This window comes from Lissotriton vulgaris, chromosome 9 (assembly GCF_964263255.1).
Source record: "Lissotriton vulgaris chromosome 9, aLisVul1.2, whole genome shotgun sequence".
Taxonomy (NCBI): Eukaryota; Metazoa; Chordata; class Amphibia; order Caudata; family Salamandridae; genus Lissotriton; species Lissotriton vulgaris.
Genome location: NC_141697.1, coordinates 571269509 through 571293840, shown reverse-complemented (window position 1 = coordinate 571293840; position 24332 = coordinate 571269509). Strand labels below are relative to the sequence as shown.

Sequence of the window (24332 nt, the reverse complement as noted above, 5' to 3'; positions counted from 1 at the left end):
CAGTGGTCTGGACACCTCACCTGACTTAGGCCTGATTTCTCCTCTGGGCCCTGCCACAAAGGAAGGATCGCTTTTCTCCATGGTAATGCGCAGAGCAGAGAAGGTCATTGACCAACATCTTTTCAAAGGTGCTTCACCCAGTGCTCAGCACTGTGGAGCTCCTACTTCCATTTCCCACAGGTGGGTGCTCCAAATCGTGCAGTGGGATTATGCCCTTCCATTTCTGGAAACCCCGCATACCTTGCCACCGTCTGCAGAATGGGTAATGGAGGACCATCTCTTTTTGCTCCATCAGGAAGTGCAGATTCTGCTGGCCGTCGAGAGGGTGCCAAAAGTAGGACATGGTTGTTATTCCTGCTACTTTCTGGTTGAGAAAAAGAACAGAGGTCTCCACCCATTACTAGATCTCCGCCCCCTCAATGCCTTTATACAGAAAGACAAATTTGAGAGGCTCTTCTTAGCTCAGGTTCCGTCTGCCGTGGCCCCCAGAGACTGGATAGTAGTGTTGTACCTTCAGGATGCATATTTCCACATTCTTTATTTATTTAAAACGTTATATATAGAGCAAACAAGACCCATTGGTTTACCAATGAACGAAAAAGAGAAATGACCTATATAACAAACAACAGGGTGGTCAGAAATGTCAGGGGAGAGAAGCTCAATGATGGCACGGCATACATAACCATAAACAGTCTAAACAAAAAATAGGTCAGAGCAGGCATGGAGAAAGAGGGAACAAGAGTACATGAAGCATGTTACAAAGTCATAAAGTGGGGGACCTCAATCAAATACAATAAAAGTACAGGTAAAAACAGAGAGGGAACGAGTCTTTGAGTGCGTATGAGGCATGGGGATTCTAAGGCAAAAATGTGTTCCTCAGTAGCACTTTAACTTCCTTTTTTAAATAAACACTTGAGGAGATCATAATAATTTCCAGTGGAAGGGAGTTCCAGATTCTTGGGGCAATACCTGAGAAAGCAATGCTTTCCTTTTTTTGGAATGTCGGAGGTTTCAGCTGAATGGTGCTGGCGCTTCTGGAGGATCTGGAGCCACCAGATAGTGTACATTTTTGTGCGAGGTATAGTGACGTGTTGTAATTTAAGGCTTTTTGAGTCATGCAAGAAATTTTTTGTTGTATCCTTGCTTCATAAGGGAGGCAATTTAGGGATTTCAGCTCCGGTGTAATATGGTGGTATCTTTTTGAGCCAGTGATGAGTCTAGCAGCCGAATCAAGAGAGGCCCTGAGTGAAGCCATCTTCGATCTCGGGATTCCACAGATGGCTGCACTTCCATAGTCCAACTTGGAGATCACCAGAGATTTCACCACGGACTTGAAGTCATTTGGGGGGAGAAAAGGTTTTATTTTCCTTAGGATGCTCTTTTAGAACCTTCCTGTTCTGTAGACACACAGGTGTTGCCTGCAGTGCATGGTAGGCCACAAGCATTTCTAGTTTGCTGTGCTCCCCTTTGACCTCACCAGTGCCTCACAGATGTTCATGAAAGTGATGGCTGCAGCACACGTGCTGAAGACAGGAGTCTCAGTATTATCCTACCTTGACTGCTGGCTGTTGAACGTGGGGTCGCCCCAGTCAGTCGTCACTCATCTCCTGACTACTGTGAACCTTCTGCGCTTGCTGGGGTTCACTATCAACATCCTGAAGTCACACCTGACTTCTTCTTAGACACTCCCTTTCTTCAAAGTTATTCTGGGCATGGTTCAGTTCCGCGCCTATCCTCCGGACCGGAGAGTCCAGGACATTCGAGCTATGATCCCATGTTTCATCCTTAGTCCTGGATTTCGGCGTGATTGGCTCTGAGGCTGCTGAGTCTAATGGCCTCCTGTATCCTGCTGATGAACCACGCTCAATGGCATATGTGGGCTCTGCGGTGGGATCCGAAGTTGCAGTGGGCACAACACCAGAGGAATCTCTCTGAAATGGTCCATATTTAGGGGGAGGCTACAAAAGAACTGCAATTGGATCAGCGGCAGACCCCTCTGCCTTCTCCACCGAGAGATGACATTGGTGACTAATGCATCACTTCTGGGTTGGGACTGGCCACTTGGGTGAGGTGGAGATCAGAGGACTCTGGTCTCTGGTGGAATCCGGCCATATCAATCTACTGGAGCTGCTGGTGATCCACTTGGCACTGAGGCCTTCCTCCCATCCATCAAGGGAAGGCTGGTACAGGTGTTCAACGAAAACACCAACTCCTTGTGGTATTGCATCAAGCAGGGTGGAGTGGAATTGTGGATTCTGTGCCAGGAGGCCCTTTGCATCTGGACTTGATTGGAGTGCCAGGACATCTTCCTGGTCGTTGTACTGTACCTAGCTGGATTTCTAAATACCAGGGTAGACAAAGGGCCTGATTTAATTCAGGCAGTAAGGATACTCAGTCGCAACTTCAACGGAGTACTCTCATCACCAAGAATACAGTGCAGCCGCGCCTTTAAATGCAGATGGGCCTTCGGATTAATCACGGCGGAGACTACTCTGTCTCCGTCATAATTAACCTCCTCCAATGGCCCTTGGGAGCAAGGGCCGTTGGACCAATGACTACATGCCTTCCCAATCAATTTGGATGGGCGGACATGTAATAATTGTTTACTGTTTATTACTTTAATGCTCCCCTGCCATGGGTGAACCTCTCAAGGTGAGGGGAATTTTTGTTTTCTTTATGAAAAGAAAACCCCATTTCGGATTTTTCTTTTTGGAAAAAAAAGATTTATGTTTGTTACAGGTCTGCATCCTTTGCATGCCTGTAACTAACAGTAAATGCACAGGAAACACTGTGCCGGCAGCTCCTGCTATTACCTTTATAAATTACTGCCTGCTAGGCGGTCATTTATAATTTTAGTAGTCTCGGCCTGATGGAAGCAAAGTACTCACTAGGCCAATGGTGACTACTCCAATAATTAAATCAGGCCCAAACTCCGCCATCTATGCCTTGCACATCACAAATGGAGTCTACATCTAGAGGTACCTCTAGGTCTATTCAGAGAATTGGGAGAATAGTGTCTCGATCTATTTGCTTCTGTCCAGAATGCATAATGTTACAGCTTCTGCGCATTTGAATATCGAAAGCGTCTCTCGCACAGAGACCATTCCACTCAGAATGGACCCCAGGACTCCTATATGTGTTTCTGCTGATACCGCTCATTCCTGCATTCTCAAGAAGATCATGACCGACCAGGCCCAAGTCAGCTTTGTGGCTCCAGACTGGGCAGGGAAAGTTTAGGAACACAAACTTCTAAGCATGGGCATCTGTCCTCCCACCAGGGTTCGCCTTTGGGAGGGCCTCCTATTGCAACAGCTTGTCAAGGTTCTGCACCCAATTCTTTGCACACTCCACCTTCATGCTTGAAGATTGAGCGATGACAGTTGAGCGCCTTTGATCTTCTTCCCGAGATTTATGATGTCTTCTTGGCAGACAGGCATTCCCTCAACAAAAACTGTATATGCCTGCCGTTGGGACAAATTTGTGGCTTGGAGTTCTTCACATTATGCAGGTCCGCTTTCTGCTTCCTTGTCAGAGGTGTTGTTGTTTGTGCAGTTATTAGTCCAGCAAGACTTTGCCTTGGGCACCATTAAAGGTTATCTTTGATGTACTGGTATCTAATACCGTCTCGACTGCATAAAAGCGACCCAGACCGCTCTCCGACCTTGCTGGAGGGGCTGTGTAGCGGATGGCACATACTGCACCTCCTACGGGAGTGCCCTAATCTCACATCCTATTGGACACAGGTATTAGATGAGATAGACCGTCATTTTGACACTACACTATTACGCTTTCCGGAATATGTAGTCCTTGGAGTCTCTGATAGGCTTACTTACCCTCTCAAGTTCTGTAAAGGTAAACAACTGGGCATAGCCCTGGGGTCGGCATTACAGAACATGCTTTCCTTGCGGGGAACAGTTAGGACACCTTCTTTCCAGGGATGGCTCCATCGACTATGGTATGTGCTGGGGATGGAGCGCATCTCCTTTTCGCATCAAGGGGATAGGGCTGTTTTTGCTGAAGCATGGCAACCTTTTATCTCCTTATTATGCTCCGAAATTCGCGAGCTATCCTGCCCTAGATATCTGCGGCTATTGCGCCTTCCCGTGCTCAACCCAGACGTACCACATAGGTCACCGCCTTGCGCAAAAACGCACTAAACCTGACTTACATTCTTAGGTATAGGCAGCTTATACGGGGAGGAGACGGGAGGGAGGAGGACAGGGTGGGGGTGGGAGAGGGTTGTGGGACAGTTTGTTTTGTTTCTATTCGATACTCTGCTAAGCACCCAGATGATTGCCAACCCCAGGATGGGTTTAAACTGTCGATGCATCTTGTTTGTTGTTAAAACAATAACAAAGTCTTCAACCTAAAGGTTATCTTTGTGTCATCTCTGATTTTTTTGCGGTTGCTAGATCAGCCCCCACTTTTTCCTATTGTGCTTGCAACGTTTGTTTTCCCCTCTCCCTTTTATCATGCCCCAGTGGGAAAGAGGTTGTGCCTGATGTTTCTTATGGGAGGCCCATTCAAGCCCCAACATAGCTGCTCTCTGAGATTTCTGACTCTTGAGATGGTCTTCTTAGTGGCTATTGCATCAGCCAGGAAGGGCAGTGAGTTTCAAGCTCTTTCAGTTAATCCTCCGTACACCAGCTTCTCCCTGGACAAACTGGCTCTTCAGACTCGCGACTCCTTCTTACCAAAGGTGGTAACTCCATTCCATGTTGGCTAAAACATAATGTTGCTGAAATGTTTTGCTCCACCTCATCTTTCTAAGGAAGAGAAGCGACTCCACTGTTTGGATCCGAAAAGATCTCTGTCTGTTTACATTGATTTTACCAAAGACCACCACCGGGTGGATGATCAATTCTTTATTGGTTTCATAAGAGCGAACAAAAGGCAAGGCTGTGCAGAAAAGAACCATCTTGTGATGGATTGCACTTTGCTTCAAGATCTGCTACGCACTAACTAAGAAGCAGCCACCTGAGGGCTTGAAGTCCCATTTCACCCTGGATAAGTCGCAAAAGACACCTCAATAACTGGATTTCTGATATATAGACCACCAGGCCCAGCTACAAAATTCATAGCGAGTCTGGAGGAGAAGATAGTATCCCCCGCCCTAAGATATAAAACATTTCTAGTACTGGGAGACCTGAATATACACTTCGACAATAAACTGAATCAGGAGATGGATGCACTTGCAAAGATCTTCTAATACTAAACTGGTACAAAAAGTAGAAATCTCAACACATTAAAAGGGCCATATTCTAGACCCGATTTTTACTAATATAATAGAATTAGAGGTGGAGTCACCATGGCCCATACCATGGTCGGACCACCACCTAGTGCCCTTTAAAACACCGCTTCCTAGGAAAAAATCACGCTCACAAAGGCGATTACCACCAGGAAATGGAATAACTTCAATTCCACCACCTTCCAGCAGGCTCTAATAAAGAACCCCCCCACATTAGATGAGGAAGCTGACAGAGCAAATAACGAGTGGTATTTGTGGATCACAGAGGCACTAGACGAGATAGCCCCTTGGAGCACGAGGATACCTAAGAGACAACAAGCAACTGTCCCTTGGTTCAGTGATGATGAGAAAAAAGCTAAAGCAAAATGTAAGAAACTTGAACGTCAATGGAGGAAGCAATACAGTAGCCAGGCCTAAAAGATCTACAGGGAAGAATTAAAAGACTATCACTCACTGATTAAGCAATCCAGATGCACCTTCTACACAGACAGTATAAAGAAAGCTAACAATGCCCAGAGAGAAATGTTTTCTATCCTAAAATCTCTAAAAACACCAATAGATAATGATGACACTAAAGCATCTGCAGAGAGCTGCAATAAGATAGCAGCTTTTTCTCAGAGAAGGTTAAAAAGATATACGATTCCTTCCCAGCAGAAGCTAGACAAGGAACTAGCCAAATGTATCTCAAGCACATAAACACCACATGGACCACTCTAGGTGAATTCTGTATACCAGAACTAACAGAATTGACAGCTACAGCTAAGGGCATAAAAATCAGGTTCACCCCGGGACCCAGCCCTACCAGGAATAATAATGGAGGGAGCAACCGTGATTATGCCACATATTAAAAAAATTATTTCCTGCTCCTTCCAACAAGGTTTGGTCCCCGCCAAATGGAAACAGGCCATTGTTAAACCACTGAAAAAGAAACCATCAATTGCTAGTACCGTGCTAGAGAACCTACGGCCAATCTCACTACTTCCTTTCATAGCTAAAAATCACTGAAAAAAACATTAATAAACAACTGACAGAACACATTAACTCAAACAACCTGTTACACCCCTCTCAGTCAGGTTTCAGAAGGGCCCACCCAACAGAATCTGCCCTTCTACTAGCTACAAAATAACTGAGGAAGCAGGCAGATTGGGGACAAATGGCAGCAAATGCTATGGAGCCATAAAAAACCTGAAAAAGATCATTGATCTCCTCCCACCCGTAGCCAGCAAAACTATAGTACATGCCGTAATTACCTCCCAACTGGACTATGGTAACAGGCTGTACCTGGGGGCCACAAAGAAAGGACTAACAAAATTACAGAGAGTTCAAAACGCGGCTGCCCGGTTGGTGCTTAGACTACCAAAAAAACAGTATGAAGAAAGCACTGTTAGGACTGCACTGGCTACCAATAGAAAAAAGAGTGCTTTTCAAGGCAATGTGCTACTGCCACCGCATTTTGACACTAAGAAGCCCAAAATACTTGCAACCATTACTAACCCATTATACCCCTGGACGAAATCTAAGATCTATAGACAAATCTATGGTCACTATACCAAGAATTTACAGAGCCAGGATGGGGGTCATTCTTTTAGATGCCTAGCAGCCAAGACCTGGAACATCCTTCCAATGAATATGAGAACAGAGACGTGTGAAAGTAGATTCCGCAAACAGCTAAAGAGGTGGCTGTTTGATAAAAAGAACGATTAGGAAAGATTAGCATACGTTCGATTGACAGGTGTAACAGCTGACGTCTTCTTTCTCCTTAGTACCTTGTTCTGAGTCTCAGCGCGGGGACACACCGTTGGTGTAACCAGGCGCTCTATAAATGGATAAATACATTTTTTTTTTAAATTATAATAATAAGACCTCTACCACAGCATTAGAACGCTGAGTACCTGACCTGGACATCTGCCAGGCCACTACATGGGTGTCACTCTACACGCTCACGAGGCACTATAACTTGCACAGTCTGATCTGTTGAGACTGGCATTTTGCCTGTTCGGACCTCCAGGATTTTATGGTTTGAGCCAGTTCTCATCCCACCTCCGGGGAAGCATTGCTTGGGTATCTATTCTAAGGTGAGGAATCTGCGGTTAGAAGTCTCTATCAGAAGAACAAGTTACTCACTTTTGGTAATGCTTTTTGTGGTAGAGACTGTATCTAACCACAAATTCCTCACCAATCCTCCCCTTTTTGCAAAATGGGCACTTCACCCTAAAGATCCTGTTAGATTCTGTACACTGGTCATACATCATTCAGTTGTGGCTCTGTGTTTTTGACATGGAAATAGCACAAAAACTGATTGTCGACATGCTAGGGTGGGGCCTTCACAGGCACAATGCACGTTATTTCTGATGCGAGCAATGCAGAGCAGAGATACTGCTCAAGATTTTCTGGATCCAGTCTGACACTTGGGGAATATTCCAAGTTGAGGAATCTATGGCTAGAAAGAGTCTCCACCAGAAAAAAAGAAAGAGCGATTCTGAAGGTAAGTAATTAGTTCATCTTCATATCAATGTCTTGTTGTTAAAAGCAGTGAGATTCTGTGAAAACTTGTCTAACAACGATTGCCAATCAGTGAGTACTTGTAAGAACAGACAACATGGCAACGTTTAATTACATAAAGAGGCATGGTGGAACAAAATCACAGATTAGGTCACAGGAATCTCGAAGTCTGGCATTGGGTTTTGCACTTCAACAAAGAGCTGACAGTGCAGCATGTCCCAACCTACAAAATGCAGTGGTGGATGCATTGAACAAGCCCATTTGGGACTGCCACAATTGGGAGTTTTGCCTGAATCAATTGCAACTAATCTTTAAAACCACCTCCTTCCGGCCTGTTTGCTACTTCATATAATGCCAAATTGCCCACTTCTCCCAAGCAGTTGGTGATATCCAAGGAATCAATGAGAAACTCTTTTAATTCCATGGTCTAGGATCTGTGCATATGCCTTTCATTTGGACCGTCTCATTACAAAAGTCCTCCAAAAGCTAAAATGGATCCATGTAAGCTGATCCTACTAGCCCGAGCTTGAGTCTAGAAGATCTGGTACATAGTCTTATGGGATCTCCTGCTGGATGCCTCAATGCAATTCAGGGTGGATCAGTACTTGCTAACCAACGATCATGGTCGGGTTCTGCACTACAATCCTTGAGCACTCCACCTGAGTGTGAGACTGCTAAAGACTTAAAATTCTAAACATAGCCCCTGACTGTTGTGTTATCCTATTGGCAGCTAGAGTGTCTTCAACTACCAAGATGCTCTCTTTGAATTTGAAAAGAGTCTGTATATATTTAACAGAAAATAATCTTGATCCTTTCACTATACACCCTCACAAGAGTTTACCTTACCTTCTGCATTTGACCTGGTTCCTCAGAACACCAGCAACACCATCCTTTCTAATGGAGATTGACCATCTATAGGCTAAGCTGTCTGCTGTCTGATGCCATTTTGTTCATGTTGTCTTTGGTCTGGCATGGCTTTGCTGTTTGTACTGTTAAAGATCACTTGTTGGCCCTTTTGGCCTTTTTCCTTTCGCGTGCTCAGCCCTCATTATTCAAATTACCCTTTGTGATGTATTTTTTAAAAGGGCTTTCACACATTTGCCACGTGCTACAGTGTGACCTTAATTAACTTATGACATTTTTTGAAATGTGATCCTTTCAAGCAGTTGAACTCTGAAACTTCTAATTCGGAAGACTGTGCATCTCACTGTAGTGAGAAGACAGTGTACCTTTTTGATGTGTATTTCGCAAGTCTTGTCTGCGATCTGCAAGTATCATCAGTCCAGCCTCCATACACTGTATGAAGAACCCTGACAAGTAGGCACTTAGAAGTCTTGCATTCTTCATTCCGAAAGTGGTATCACCCATTCAAGTGGAGCAATCCACCATGCTTCCTGTAATAATTTCTCCGTTATTTCCCTCTAAGGAGGAGAGGCTACACCAATCGAATTCTAAGTGGTCCCTTTGGTTCTATATTGATTGGACTAAGGAGTACCGAGGGGACGACCAGCCCTTTGGTGGATTCACTGGTGCAAAGTAAGGAAAAGCAGTTGTCAATTATCACAATAGATTGTCCTTTCCATTAAGCAGTGTTATGTCTTGGACATAAAAGATTCTCCTAATAGCATCCAGGCTCATTCCACTAGGATTAAAGCTTCTACATTAGCACTGGCTCAGGGTGTTCCTGTTTTCGGACATCTGCCAAGCTGTCACATGGACATCTGTCCATTTGTGCACCAGCCACTACAGTATCAATTTTTAGGTCCCATGGAGGGTCATTTTGCCGCTCAATGCTGCAAGACTTTGTAGTGTAAAGTAGACTCCACACACCCACTCCCTAGAGGCGGTCTGTACAAGGTGAGAGAATCTGTGGTTAGAAGTGTTCTTCATTAAAAAAAACTTACCTTCAAAACGTTCTTTATTTTGGATAATTATATAACCTCTGATTCCTCTCTGGTCGTCCTTTCCATTCCATGGAGTTGACTTTTCAGAAGTGATTAGGTTTCAAGATAGGTCAAGCACACAGTCAATAACTTCAGTTTGTGAGCCACGCTCTGTGACCGAGGGCATGGAATGGGTCATCAAATAAAATGATGTCAAGTTCCAGGGAAATTCACACGGTGAGGAATCTGCAGTTAGAGTATCCATCAGATTTGTTTTACTCTTTACAAGCAAATTCAAAGTTTTTCCAAAGGATCCATCAGACTTTCATCTGGATGAGCCCATTGTCCTTACATATTTCTTTCCCTCTCAACACATACCAAAGAACGCAAGGAGCATTACACTTTGAGGACATTAGAAGATGTTCCATATTTTATACAGCAAGCACTTGCTCTTTTAGGCGATCAGACCAGCTTTTGTGAAGCCCCTCTTCAAACAGAGTATCGCTAGTGGATACCTGCAACTGTAAGAAAGTGGGTTATTAGTTGCGAAGGATATGGGTCTTTCACAAATAATATGTCTGCAACCTTCAATCTACTGTGAAATAAATATCCTGGTTTATCTCTTGACCATACTCTACAATTATGCAACAAACAACCAACACCAAATAAATCATTGTTCAGTCAATGTTTTTACTTATAAAAAAAAAAATACTTTATAACATACAATACCCAATTCTACACATGAATTTACAAATATATACATGATGGTAGGCCTAATGGTAGTCCTCACAGTAGTAAAACTGTAGTTTGGTGCAGATTTCGCCCATATTGTATAAGTACAAACACTTTTCAGCAATCACTACAGACTTACCTACTCACACTGTAATCACCTACGCCAGGTCAGCACCAACCCCTGAAGGTTACCTTCTGCAACAGACTACCTATGTGCAGATACCGGGCTTAGCTAGATGATAGTCTCACATGCTCAGCCTGCACATGTGTGCACACTGTATGCACACATGTTCATGTGCAACCAGCCCAGAGCCTCTTACCTTAGCTGTGCAGTAGCAACCCTATCCTAAAGGCCTGACACAGGTGGATAGCTCTTCCGATCCATTATGACAGAGTTTACAGTGAATGAGGCTCAGGTAGTGAGATTCCCTCCCATGAGAAGTCCATCAACCAGGGATCCTCTTTGTTCACACCATAAAAAGTTATACCTTAGGACATTTTCATACAACTTGGATGAGCTTTATTCAGACCGTCTCTAGGAGAAGAAAACCTTGACTTGTTTTATTTGTGCTGAAATGGACTGCTTCTGGCTCATATTCTGTCCTATGATTCACAGGTCCATTCTCTGCATTGCCTGGTTCAGTCACTGGGTTAGTGTATAGCAAAACAGGCCATGAACAAAAGCACGATCCTAGCTTACTATCCAGCGAATTTGTTTCCCCCTGCATAAACCTTTAAAAGGTGTCATTCAGTTTACCTTTTAATTCTGAAGCCATCATTTTTATTAGATTTAAATCTCAAGTCTCTTGTGTGGCTCTTCCAGTGTGGATCCTAACCAACTTTTAAAATGCTTATTAAACTGATTGTTCTGGTCACCGCATTTTTTGTAAAACTGTGTCCTGCTTCGCCTTTCAGTTAATACAGAATCTCCCACACGGTGGCTTAAAACACACAGCAAAGCAGGAGACATAAACACAAAACAAATACCTTTAGAAAAGGATTTTATTTTACAAAATGCAAAGACTCTCTTTTTAAACTATGGCTTGGGGTTTATTTTACACAATGCTCTCTAACAGAAAAGCGTTCCCAGATGCCAAAATTAATCAAATTCAAATGCACACACACACACATATATATATGCAAGCAATAATAACACACTTGGTAAATGCAACAGTTAAATGCATGAATAATACCATGAATAAACAAGCAGCAAATAATATGACATAAGACTCAAGCAATTATAATGGGATGTCCTGCAAGAGATCAGAAAGATATTTACACTGAATGACTAAAGAAAACACCTCAAATGATCAAAGCCACTGGCCACACATCAAAATGGCAATAATCAAAACTCAAACACCTCAAATAATCAAATCCACGGCCACACATCACAATGGCAGATAATCAAAACTCAAACACCTCAAATGAACAAAGCCACTGGCCACACATTACAATGGCCATAATCAAAACTCAACACTTCAGCTGGTGCAAACACTGCATCTTAACCCACTCCTGACCCGGGGGATTAACAGCCGGGGATAAGAGGCTCAGTAACCAGGGTTCCGCTGTTCCGAAGTAGGCGTTCCCGTCCCCATTCGGATTCCAAAATCCCGGTTTCCCAGTCAACAAGCCTCAGCTTTATAATCTCAAAATAACACTAGAAGGTTTGAGAACTGTCCTCCCCGCACCAGGAAACTTACTAGGACTGGCCAGCTTCCAAACAAGTGTTCCAAGGCAGGAAGGAGTTCCCACGTTCCCTCTACAGTCTCGCATGTTCCAGCCTTTATCTTGTCGAAGCTCACAAAAGACTTCCAGGGTACATTAATCAATCTCTCACAAAAACAATCCTTGAACGTGATTAACCCTAACAACTTGCAAGAGTGGCTATGCACGCAAATTAAGCTCAAGCCAGTCAGAATTCAGGATGACATGAGGCCATGTCAAAGCCAATAGTAAGAACTTAATATTACTACAAATGCTCACATTTGTGCACCACTGCTTATAGCATCACATACTTCATCTCTCAATGCACAACACAGAGCACATTTGTGCACCACTGCTCATAACACTGCACTTCGAGACCAAAAAGTACATTCCACACCTCTCTCTCTCTCTCTCATGTTTTCAAAAGCACATCCCACATGTTCTGTTCTTGGCAAGGCTGTTCTACTCCGTGACAGCTCCCACTGAAAGACTGCAAGATTACAACAAATAAACCCTTAAGAGAAACAAGGCATGTGCAGGACATTGTACATTCAGGCTAGGATAAAATAACACACCAAAGTCAATCAAAATAATGGCAGTCAAATGTCATCACAGGGTCTCAGACCACAAAAGTGCCTCTAGCACTACAAACGGCAAGCTTAAAAAGTTAGTGGCTAGTTTCTTCTAACAGCTATAGATTTAGCACGCTTGACAACTGCAGTGTAATGAGCTGGTTAAACTTTCTACCTGAAGTACCCTGTCTGGTAATTTTTGCACATATTAATTGTCAGTTCAGTCATCTTTTATTTGTCAGTTTGGCTGATCTTTGCCCTTCATTTTGGACATTTCCATTCTATTTATGAAATAGTGACATCTTATTTCTCAAATATATATTTATTAAAGATTAAGTACACTCTGCGGTTGATATCGGTCTGAAAAATTACATGACGTCATTGGACGTCTCTGTCACCTCTGAGTGTAACCCTTGGCTTTTTGTTGCAGTTTATTTCTTTATTTATTGTCTTATTTACTCAATACAGAGGTTTAACCCACATTTTGGTTTGGAGCATCAGGCATTGAGTCATGCTCCAAACCAAAATATGCGTTAAACCTCTGTACCAATAGGGTTGAGTTATTTGTCTCTGGGTTTTTCTTTCTGGCCTTGCAACCCTTCTACCTCTCAAAATGTTCTTTATTCCGAAATCTGACTGCTTATCTGTGAAACATCTATCTGGTTTACCATTTCGAGCTGTGTATCTAAAACATGTAAATCAACTTTATATGTATTTTCTTTTTCACCATCTGCTCTTAAGAATGTAGTCTTATCTGGGTCACTTTCATTTGTGATATTTCTAACTCTAGTTCCAATATCTCCTTTTAAGTACTAGAATAGAGGTGTTACTCAATCTTGAACTAAATGTGTTCTTCACCAAAACCAAACTTTGCTATTCTGCACCAAAAACATGAATTCTTTTCAGTCTTATCAGTAACAAATAATGTTTGCACTACTATGTGTCATGATGAGTTGTTATTATATAAATCATCACCAAAATTGTTCATGTCCCTAATTAAATTTGATAACTGTTTTATTAATGCTTATGTGAATCTGTGTAAGTTGAGAACTCACTGTAGAAATACCCTTATTTTCAGCAGGAACTACACCAGAAGACCTTTTCAATTTAACTTTAAGTACAATAATATGACACAATAACTCTTTCACCTTACCTCCAAAATAAAATGTAGTGGTGTGGTTTAAAATTCCCACCCCATTCTACTCCACCTCACCCATTTGAAGAGCTTTTTACCACTCTTACCAAAATACATGTGAGGATCCTTTTTCTACAGGACTGTGATAATAATTTCCTTGCCCAGTACGCATGCACCAAATACCATGACTATTCGCTACAAATATCAGATAGAGCGGGCAGCTAGAAGCGAATAACAAAGTTTTGTCTGAGAAACATATGGCACAGTTTCATATAATACTGTAGTTTTAAAAACTGAAACTAAGCAACAGATGCAAATAATCACTTGCATCCTTATGTCTTTTCATAAATAAAGTAAATCTTATCTTACTTACGACAGCCAAATTCCCCCTTGGGAGTTGGTTGTGTAGAGGTAGCAGGTTCTATTGTAGCTGAGGGTCCGCCACTCTCCCTCTCTGGTCAGTTGGCCAGTCAGCCCATACTTCATTGGTGGCGAGCTGTCCCATAGAGTGAGGTGCTGCTGTCTTCTTCTTGGCCACCGACCACTTGTGTCATTGCCTGAGGTCTTGGCCAATATGCTTTGCAGTTGTTCTCCAGGCCGCTCTCTCTGTTCACTCAAGGTTTCCTGCTTCAGTCATTAAATACCTATAACAGCTGAACAGTACCGATGTTTATCTCATCTTAGATTGTTTCCTGAACTATTTTGCCTCCCTTACCTGCAAACACATTATTCTTTTTCCCCATATTCTGAAGAATGCTGAATGTTGTTGAAGAGGGTATATACTATGCCCCTTTTCACATGAGGGGGGGGGGGACATTGAAGGAAGGCAACGTTCCAGAAATGTTCTTCCTTCCATGAGAAGACATGCATGGCATGATTGAGGCCTGTAAATGCTGTTTGATGAAAGATATGATAGGGAACATTTTGCTTTGTAAAATTCTGGTTCAGCCTAAGATAAAAATTGAGGTTTTCTGCATTAATTGTTAGTGGGTACCAAATGAATGAATGAATTAATGAATGTATTACTGAGTGAATGAATGAATGACAGAGTGAATGATGGAATAAATGAATGACCGAGATTTATAAAGCACACCAAGGCCCATAGGTGTCTAGGCACTGTAGTATTGCAAACCATGCAGCAAACTGTAAGCATCCATATAATACTGTGCCTATTTATAAAATGAACATCCAAGTTTTTAAGACTTTCATAAAAGGAAGATGCATTTTTAGGGATGTGCGATATTGCGGAAGGGTGTTTCAAAGCCCTGCCGCAGCAACTGAGATGGCTCTACCTCCCCATTTCTTCTTCTGGGAACCCTTACCCAATTTTGGTGTGCTGAGCGGAGATTTAGGGGGCACATACCATTTAAACATTTCTTTGATGTCAAGTGGACTTGAAGCATAGAGAGCATTATGTACCTACATAAGGTCTTAACCCATAAACGTTTTGCTACAGAAAGCCAGTGCAATTCTCCGAGTATTTTTGATAAAGCTCGGTCATTCGCACCAAAACATCTGCTCAGCAACAAGCTGATCTATCTTTCATGCACCGCTTTTCCAGGTGTTGCCTTGTAACTGAGACTTTGCCATATCTGGACAGCTTCTCCCTGCAAACCCCTATGTAGCGACTTGGGGCCCGATTACGATGCAGTAAGGAATGGATCCTACTCTCGGTCGGAGCCATACTTACCGCATCGTAATCTCCTGTTTGTAATAATTTCCGACCAACCCATTTTGATGGAGTTGGTTGGAAATTATTACAAACAGGAGTTCCGAATGGCTCACAAGGGGCTCGGAGAGCCTGTCCGCCATTCGGAAGGCCTGTGGTAATCCCACAGCCAGCTCTTTACAGCTGAGGGATTACGATGGCAGTTCCCCACTGCCTTTCTGTACTGGCCTTTCCGACATAGAAAGGCATTGGGAAACTGTCTTTGGGGCCCCCCAGTAAGGCCCCCATGGGTGCCAAGCCGTCAAACAGCGGCCTAGGGGGCACTATAGGCCGGTCTGGTGATCCCTGCATCTGGTGGCAGACACCTTGAGGTGCCTAACACGGTGTGCAGGGATGAACTGCACCCCCGCTCTTTGCTATGAGAGCATGCATTCCGTTCGGAATGCATGCTCTCATGGTTGCATCCTAATAGCTGGACTAGAACCGACGACAGGAGGTCGTTCGGTTCCATTTCCAGAGCGATGTTGGACAGACTCCGGTCTGTCCGACATCGCAATTGGACCCTTGGTGTCTACCGTGCAACAGCCCACAATGAGAACCAATGAAAATCCACTCAACTAGAGCTGCCTGAGATTTCAAAATTCAAACGTGGGCTTGACTTATCTAGACTTCATGGAGAAGCCGTTGCGCTAATGCCTTGCCGATGCTGGTTATCATGGCTCTTGTGGTTGGGCTGGGAGTGCTGTGCGAGGGGGCAGGAGAGGTGCAGGGAGTGCCAGCAGACTGCTATGTTCCTTTCAGGCACTTACATTTTGGCAGACAGTCCTCCGTTATAAACCCTTCCTTCGACGCTCTTTTCCTCGGGTCCTAGTGGCTAGGAGACTCTTCTGGGGTTTCAAATATCAGACTCAACTTTCTTCCTAGAATCCTCAATCCAAATGGCAGCTGCCCATAAACCTTTATTAGGTTTTCCCAATCCATTATTGCTCCATCTTCCCTGATGTCATTTTTTGAGATCTGGGGTGTAAAAGGAACTCAAAATTCCTGCTTTGCAATGCTTTGGCAGTCTTGTCGTTAGCCTCTTCTCTCCCAACTTGATTCCAATTATTCCTAGTTCCTGTTTGTTATTTTTCTCCCAATTATTCCTGTGTGCTTCGCAGCCTGCTCCTTGTTCCTGGCCTGTTCCTTGGATTCCTAGCCTGATCCTTGTTGCTGGCTTTTTCCCTGGATCCCTTAACTGCTCCTGGAACCTATTGTCCGCTCCTGCACTACCCTGCCATCTTTGGAGGTTTTTTGCCCACTGGGTTTTTTCCTCTTACAGGGGCTTTTTCTGGAAGGCACTATCTGCTTTGGTGCTATCTAGTGCTGGTGACATTGTGGCTACAAAAAGGGGTCGCCCATACCTCTGGCAGACCTGGACCGTCAAGATCTGGACCTCTCAATCCAACCACCACAAAGGAACTTCAGTTAGGCATCAATCTTTGGAGGATGACAGAAGCTCCGTTAAACCTGTACAGAGAGGCATTGACCTCTAAAAGGGGACAGAGGGACATATTTTCAAGGCCCCTGCGCCACCGGAGCATCACTTTTTTTGATGCTCCGGTGGCGCACAATACTAAGCCATATTTACAAGGCCATGCAAAGACACCCTGCGTGGCTTTTCATGGCCTTGTAAATATGGCCCCCTTACACGCATTACTCTGCTTGAAAGGGGCGTTACATGGGTGTAACTGTGGGTGGTCCCATGCAACACCCATGGCTTCTGATGCATTTCTATGTGTGCTGCTTTGTGCAGCACATATAGAAGGATGAAAACGCCATCAATTATTGTTTTTGTGCAAAACCAATCCTCCCCGCAATGCAGGCACCCTTGCACCATGGCGAAATTCCTAATATTACGGTGGTCTTTTAAGCATGTGGCGGCCCCCGGAAGCATGGAGGGGAGTGGGGGAAATGACTTGGGCAGATTGCCTAATTGGTTGAATCTTTATGCTGGTGGGCTTTGCAGAAATGTTTTGTCTAACAATTACTGGATGTCTTGCCCTGTACGGACTACTTACCTTGAGCAATGTTATATTGTGTGGGCCTTGCTCTGCTGTTTACCCGTGCTACAGGTCTAAAACTCAATAAAAACGTGTTTAACGAAAACAAATCTAAAAGGTACTTTTTCTTCAAAACATCCATGGAGGCAGTTGATGCAAAGTCCCATACACCAACAAACAAATATGAATTCAAATCCAAATACACGTGTAGCTTGCCGTTTGTTGAGATTGATTACCCTAATTTTCTAGAGTTTCAGTGTGTTTGCACTAGAGTTTGCACCATTTTCTAAATCAGAAATATGTCTTTGGGCAGCATCCAACCTATGTGCCTGTTTATCCAGCCTTACCTGCTGTACTGCAAGACTGGGTGGTCCCTTGATAATATAAACACTGGTTTTAACTCAAAGACATGCATTGAGCCTCTGTCCAGAACGTTTAATCCCTTTATCCAACTTCTTTCCCTCTGCTTCACCACCATAGCTTGTGTCATGTTTTCAGTATTTCTTGCTATCCAATGAGGATTCCGATTACTACTTGTCACTTTGACAAAAGTTTGCTAAAAACATTTAAGGTAGCTAACTTGTTTCTCCGTTGTGAGCATGTCCTCCCCATTTTTCACTATGCTCAAGAGCACTTCTATCTTGATCTCCACTACTTTAATGTCATGGTATAGTTTGCCTGTTTTAGCATTAAGATCAAACTGTGAAGAGTTAAGGTGTTGCTGCAACATCCTCTTCTCCCTTTTGTCAGCTCTCTCTCATACACAGAATCGTGCTGATATACATTTTCCTTCCATTACTCTTGACACTACTTTTCCATTTCTGGTGCTTATTTCATATTTCACTTGTCTGGATCCCATAATTTCTATGTTTTGTTGTGTCGCCATGTGCCTTAATCTACATTGATGTCGCACTTCTTTTATGGTGTGCTATTTCATGCTTCCCTCTTTTCTTATCACCTTGTGTTGATTTTAAATGTTCATTCTCCTTTTGCTCTGATAAACATTGTTCTACTTTTGTCTGCTCCACTTTTCTCTTCTGTCATGCTGATTCCACTTTCAATTTCTTTCTTAATGAGTTTATCTTCCCCTTCTCTTGGTATTCTGTCATATTCTTTGTGCTGTTTCCATGTTTCCTTTCCTGTTTACAGATTCCACATTATCCAGTCATTAAGATTTCACATTTTCCGTCTTTTTTTATTGATTTACCCTTTCCCGTATCTCACGCTGATTCCAATTTTCCCTACTCTTAAGCTGATACACATTTCCCATCTATTTCTAATTCCTTCCACCTACTCTTATGCTGATTTCGCCTTTCATTCTCTTTTTGTTCTGATTTAATGTTCTTTTGTGTTTAGTCCATGGTTTCCTTCTTGCATTCTGATTTCACATTTTGGTTCTTTTCTTCTGATTCCACCTTTCTCTTCTCATATACTAATTCCACCTATACCTTCTCGTGCTGACTCCACCTGTTTCTTCTGTCAAGTCTTTTCCAGCGCCCACATTTCATACTGATTTCACAATTCTCTTCTATTGAGCTGGCATTTTCTTCCTCTTGAGCTGATTTCTCATTTTCTTTTACACATGCCAATTGTACCTTTCTATAATTTCATGCTTTCTCGACCTTTCCCTTGTCTCATACTAATTTCACTTTTTCTTGTTTCAGCTTTACCTCCGCCTAATATTTTGACTTTTTAATCCTCTTCTGCTGAATAAATGTTTCCACATTTATTTTCTCTTGGAATTCTATTCTCTTTCTTATCTGTTACTCATTCCTAGATTCCCTTCTCACATATTACCCATGTGCTCCCTTCTCTCTGGAATTTCTTATCCCCGTTTGCCTTCTCTTGTGTTGCTTCTGTACTTCCCTTCTCTCATGCCTAATCCACATTTCCATTTTTTCCCCAATTTTTGTGCACTGATTTAATATATTTCTTCTCCTATACTGGCTCCACCTTCCCCTTTGTTCTTGGTGCGGCCTTTCCTTAACTCTTGCTGATTCCACCTTTTTTCTCTACTGCTCATTCCATATTTCCTTCTCACAAGTAGATGTCTCGATTTCCATCTCTTTTGCTTATTGCTAGTTTTCTTCCCTATAGCTGATTTTATGATTCCCCTTTCTCATTGGTATTTTGTAACACTGTTCTCCTTGGCGGTTTCCAGGAGGAGAGAGAGTACTCACAGGCTCTGCTAGAAACCAAAGCCATGCTGGAAGAGCAGTTGGAAGCTGCCCGCCCCCGCTTTGATAAACTGCATGAGATGGAGAAAGAAAACCTGTTCCTGAAGTCCAGACTGCGGGACCTAGAGCTGGTGAGTGTTATCCCTTACACGCGTTCATATCACTTGAGAGCCTGAATCTTCACCTCGTGTACACCTGATGTCAATGCTTGAAGTGTATACCTTAAGGGTGGGCCTAACCCCCATTTCAGCTTATGGGAGAATCTGAGCACCTCCCTCTCCTCATGTGGGCGTCTAGAATCTCTTTATAAACATCCTTGGAGGGCCTACATTTCCTCTCATCTCTCATGAGGTGCTTTAAACCCACCCTGCACACCAGTGGCGTAACGCAAAATGGTGGGGTACAAGTCTCCCATATCTCACAGATATTTATTGGCCTTGGGGCTGAATAGCACCCCCCTGAATGGTTGGGGAACCCTGGAGGCTTGGGGGCCTCCAGTGCCACAAGGGCTGCTGGGGTGTGCCTTACACCTCTGCTGCACACGTGTCGGCTTAGAGCCCTTCGGTACATGCCCCCCCCCCCACTGTTTATCTCTTGTGAGTGCCAGGTCATCCTAAGCCTACACACAAAAATTGATGGGAGGAATAATTAAATTAAGTAGAATAATATTCCAACCAATCGTTCTTTTGCCCTACATGCCATCTTAGTTTGGATGCAACCATATGCAAATCAGTCTTGACCCTGCTCCAGTAGGAAAAAATTCATTCCAAACAACCCGGTTAGGTCCTCTCTGAACCATAACACAAGCAACCCAAGACAGGTTTTGCTTTGATTGGGGCTGGTCGATCAGGTGTGGCTTGATTCCAGTGGCACAGTGAGCATGGTTCCCATGTCTGTGCATACCGTAATCCTAATCCTATAATTTTAAGGTTTACCACCACTACTCTTCAAATGAGAGCCCGAGATACACCCTGTGTTTAAGGCCTGCTACCTCTACACCTAATTTGAGGGTATGATGTTCCCCACACACCTCATATCATGGCCTACAATACCCTGCAACATCATCAAGGGTCTAGAAACACTCATATGAGGGCCTACAGGCGCTCTGTATGCCTTTTATGTTATGGCCAGAAACCATCTGTATGCCTTACTTTACAGTCTAGAGCCCACCTGATTCAATAACGATGGGACCTTAACACACCATAGACTTCATGTGAGGGCACAGGGCTCCTCATCTAACTCCTTCCAGGGACTACTGAGCTGCCATAAATTAGGTTCAAGGCACTGTAGCTGAATTCATCACTTACCGGCATTATCTTCCACCAAGGACAACATCTGAAGTGGCCTGGAGCCTGAATGCTTCCCTATGCTTCAAAAGATGTTGGTGTTGCGCAGGGATTTGAAATTTGCTTTTGGGTTGCTGATTCTCTTCTCTTTCTGCGTTCCCTAGGAGCGGGAATCTGACCGTCAGAAGGTGGAAGATCTGATGCAGGAGAACCTGTCACTGGAGGTGGAGCTAAAGCATAGCATAGGAGAGACCATACACCAGCACTGGGATGGAGAGTCAGATCTGGAGACCTCCACAGAGTGTAAGTAAGCCCTGTATACTTGCAGCATGAGGGTAACTATTTAGCAGCACTGGGACATAGAGTCTGATTTCTTAACCACAACAGAGGGTAGGTAATACCTCCCCAACACAGAGGTGTGAAACTACCGACGTCTTGTACCATGTGAGGGAGTCTTACTTAAAGGTTGAGTAAAGCATTAGGAATTTAGGACAAGGGGGTGGGTAGAAGGGTAATCTATGTCATTGTGATACTGGAAGAGCTGAGGCCCCAGGAAAAGAGACATTGAAGGGAGTGAGATACTTTAGGGAGACAACGGGCTGTGTTACAAAGAATTTGACAGTAGGTAGTATATGAAGCATTAAAAGACTAGGGTGTGAAACTATTGGTGGTGAGAAAAACTGCAATAGTGGTACACAGGGATAACGGGGTCAACATTCTGATAAAAGTTTCAAATCCCAAAGTTTCAACTGACAGCTTCACTAGCTGTGGTGAACATAGATCAAATAGAGCAGAGTGGGCCAAGTCCTAGAAAATTTAAGCTACAAGAGCGAAGCGATAAGTGCATTTGTAAGTGCATATGTATTACCTAGGTAAGTGCCATCAATGTGCATCAAAGTGTAAATCAAAACAAACCGCCATCTGTGCAAAGAAGCAGGGAAAACATAGTGAGCCAGTTGGACCCAACTATTTGTAAGTAGAACGTGCTCAAAGGTTAGCCTACTGTTAATAGTTAATGGGGCCTGTACTGCTGGAATATTCTGTGGCAATTGATTCTGTAGGCTAACACTTGCAATCTTTCTTTAACTATCTCCTGATTGAAGACAAAGTATATAGTAAGGACTTGGTGACCTTAACCACCACTTTTACCATAAGAGAGTGTCCTATCAAAAATCACAGGACAGAGTTACAGGTACTGGTGATTGACTCCGGTCCAGTGGCCTTCCAGCAGAAGGGAGCCGTATGAAATGCCACGCAATAAAAGTACTCCTTTTTACCGCCCCTTTAATTCAGAGTTTAAAAGCCCCCTGACAGTCTTACACCAAAATGCATCATCAGACCTTTCACGTATGTCAAGTGGACCTGACTGTTTTTAGTGTATATTTGATTCCCTAGACCACATTATTTGATCTTCTGGGCCTGGAGGAACATGTAGACATTAAAGAAAGAGATTGCAGAGCCTTGGGGGTCTGTAAGTGCCACAAACTCACCAAATAGAATCAAAACTGCTTGACATTTACTGTCCCTTAATTAAAGAATATTCTCCCTTCTGTTCATGATGACCATCTCCTTTCCCTTAAAGGAAGACAAATCTGATTGAATTTAAACTCAGAGGATGAACATGTAGGAAAAGAATAAATAAGAAACATATGACATGTGTTCCCTAATGATAAAGTGCAGTGGAGGTTTGATGAATAAAAAGAGTAAAATGCTGTTTACAGAGCTGCTTTTCAGAGAAGGCTTCCTCATTTGCTGATCACACTTGCTATTTCATTTTTTATCAGAATTATGACAGCTTCAATCTCTGCATTCTTGACCATTCCTCTCCTTCAAGAAGAAAATAATTATTAATAGCTTTTGTATTAACCAGGCACTTTTACAGGATTATTGTTATAAATATATTATATACTTGGTACAGTCCGTCCTCCCCCATTCCCTCACTGTGTTGGTTTTCCCTGACCCTGAAGCTTACCATGGAATGTTGGTTGCATTCCTCAGTGAGGAGAGTGGATGGCCATTAAAGAGTACTTTCCACTTACCTGGATTCCTGTCATCATTCTTACTTCCAACAGTTATACTTAATCTGCACCCTGTACAAATCACCATAACTATCTTGAATTCCTACCTGTTAGGCCATGGTTATGAGTGGGTTAGTGTTTTCTGACCCCTGTGCAAACTCCTGTTTGTGCATGGGTTGGATTTGCCAGTTGGGTAGTATTTAATGCACCCGGGAATTACCAACCAGGTAACTATGGTATTTACCATACCACAGGGTGAAATCTGCAAGATATTCACCAAAAATGCAAAATAGAGGCAATTTATCACACCTGATAGATTATGTACCCTAGAGCATCGTTATTTATCGGGTGCAAATAATTGCATCAATACTCGCAATCAAGCCCTCAGTATTTTTAAAGCAAGCCATAAAGTGAATTCCATAATTAGTTACGAAAAAGTAGCAAATGCAGTGCCCAGTATAAATTCAATGTTATCACTCCCAACACACGGCAAGGTTGGTCTTCAGAGAATGACCAACTTCTAGTCTCATCCACTATGTTGTGGTATTTAGACGCTGGTTGACCTGAATTGATCGATCAACTGTAGATAGATATGCTCTCCCTGTAATAATTGTATCAAAACTTCTCCAACATTAGATCTTTCAGACACTCACATGAATGTTTCTGTTTGGTCAGGATGGGAAATCCCCAGTAAAATGTTAAATTGTCAGTAAAATGAACATGTAGACACCATGGTGTCATGCATAACTGTCCACCCCATATAAAGTCCAGAAAACTAGAAGTTGAAATAAAGAAGCCTAGAGCACCATTTTCCTTAGAAGCCTCAATGGCGTTGCACAAAATATCGGTGACAAATATCTTGTGGTCAAAATATTGTGTCAAGAATATTGCGGAAAAAAATATCACGAAGGCCAGTATTTATGGTTAAGCAATCTTTTAATATACTTAACTCCTCTCACACGTACCTTGGCTATATATATATATATATATATATATATATATATATATATATATATATATATATATATATATATATATATATATATATATATATATATAATGGCGGTGGTGCGGGCGAAATAAAACAGCTTAAGCACAACTTTTGCGTCTGCATCCTTTCTTGCTGAAAAGCGGATTTGGGAACGAAGTTCAGAATATATATATAGATGATGTGTTCATTCTGTGGGGGGGTACAGAAGAGGAAGCTACTTTGTTTGTGAATGAGATAAACAAAAATGATTTAAATCTAAGATTTACTTCCCACATAGAGAGAAAAGAAATTGAATTTCTCGATGTTAAGATCTTTGTACACAATAACACCCTTGAAAGTACATTGCACAGGAAGGCGACTTCCGGTAACATCA

At 42.8% G+C, this 24332-nt stretch overlaps 1 protein-coding gene across 1 annotated transcript in view; it reads left to right on the top strand.

Moving 5' to 3' along the window:
• The window catches only part of LOC147691849 (uncharacterized), a 323118-nt gene that overhangs the window by 127520 nt on the left and 171266 nt on the right, over positions 1 to 24332 (top strand). The window contains exons 11-12 of the mRNA XM_086938124.1: positions 19649 to 19795; positions 21115 to 21253. Of these exons, the coding sequence (XP_086794250.1) occupies positions 19649 to 19795; positions 21115 to 21253 (286 nt within the window). The remainder of the gene's footprint in view (positions 1 to 19648; positions 19796 to 21114; positions 21254 to 24332) is intronic.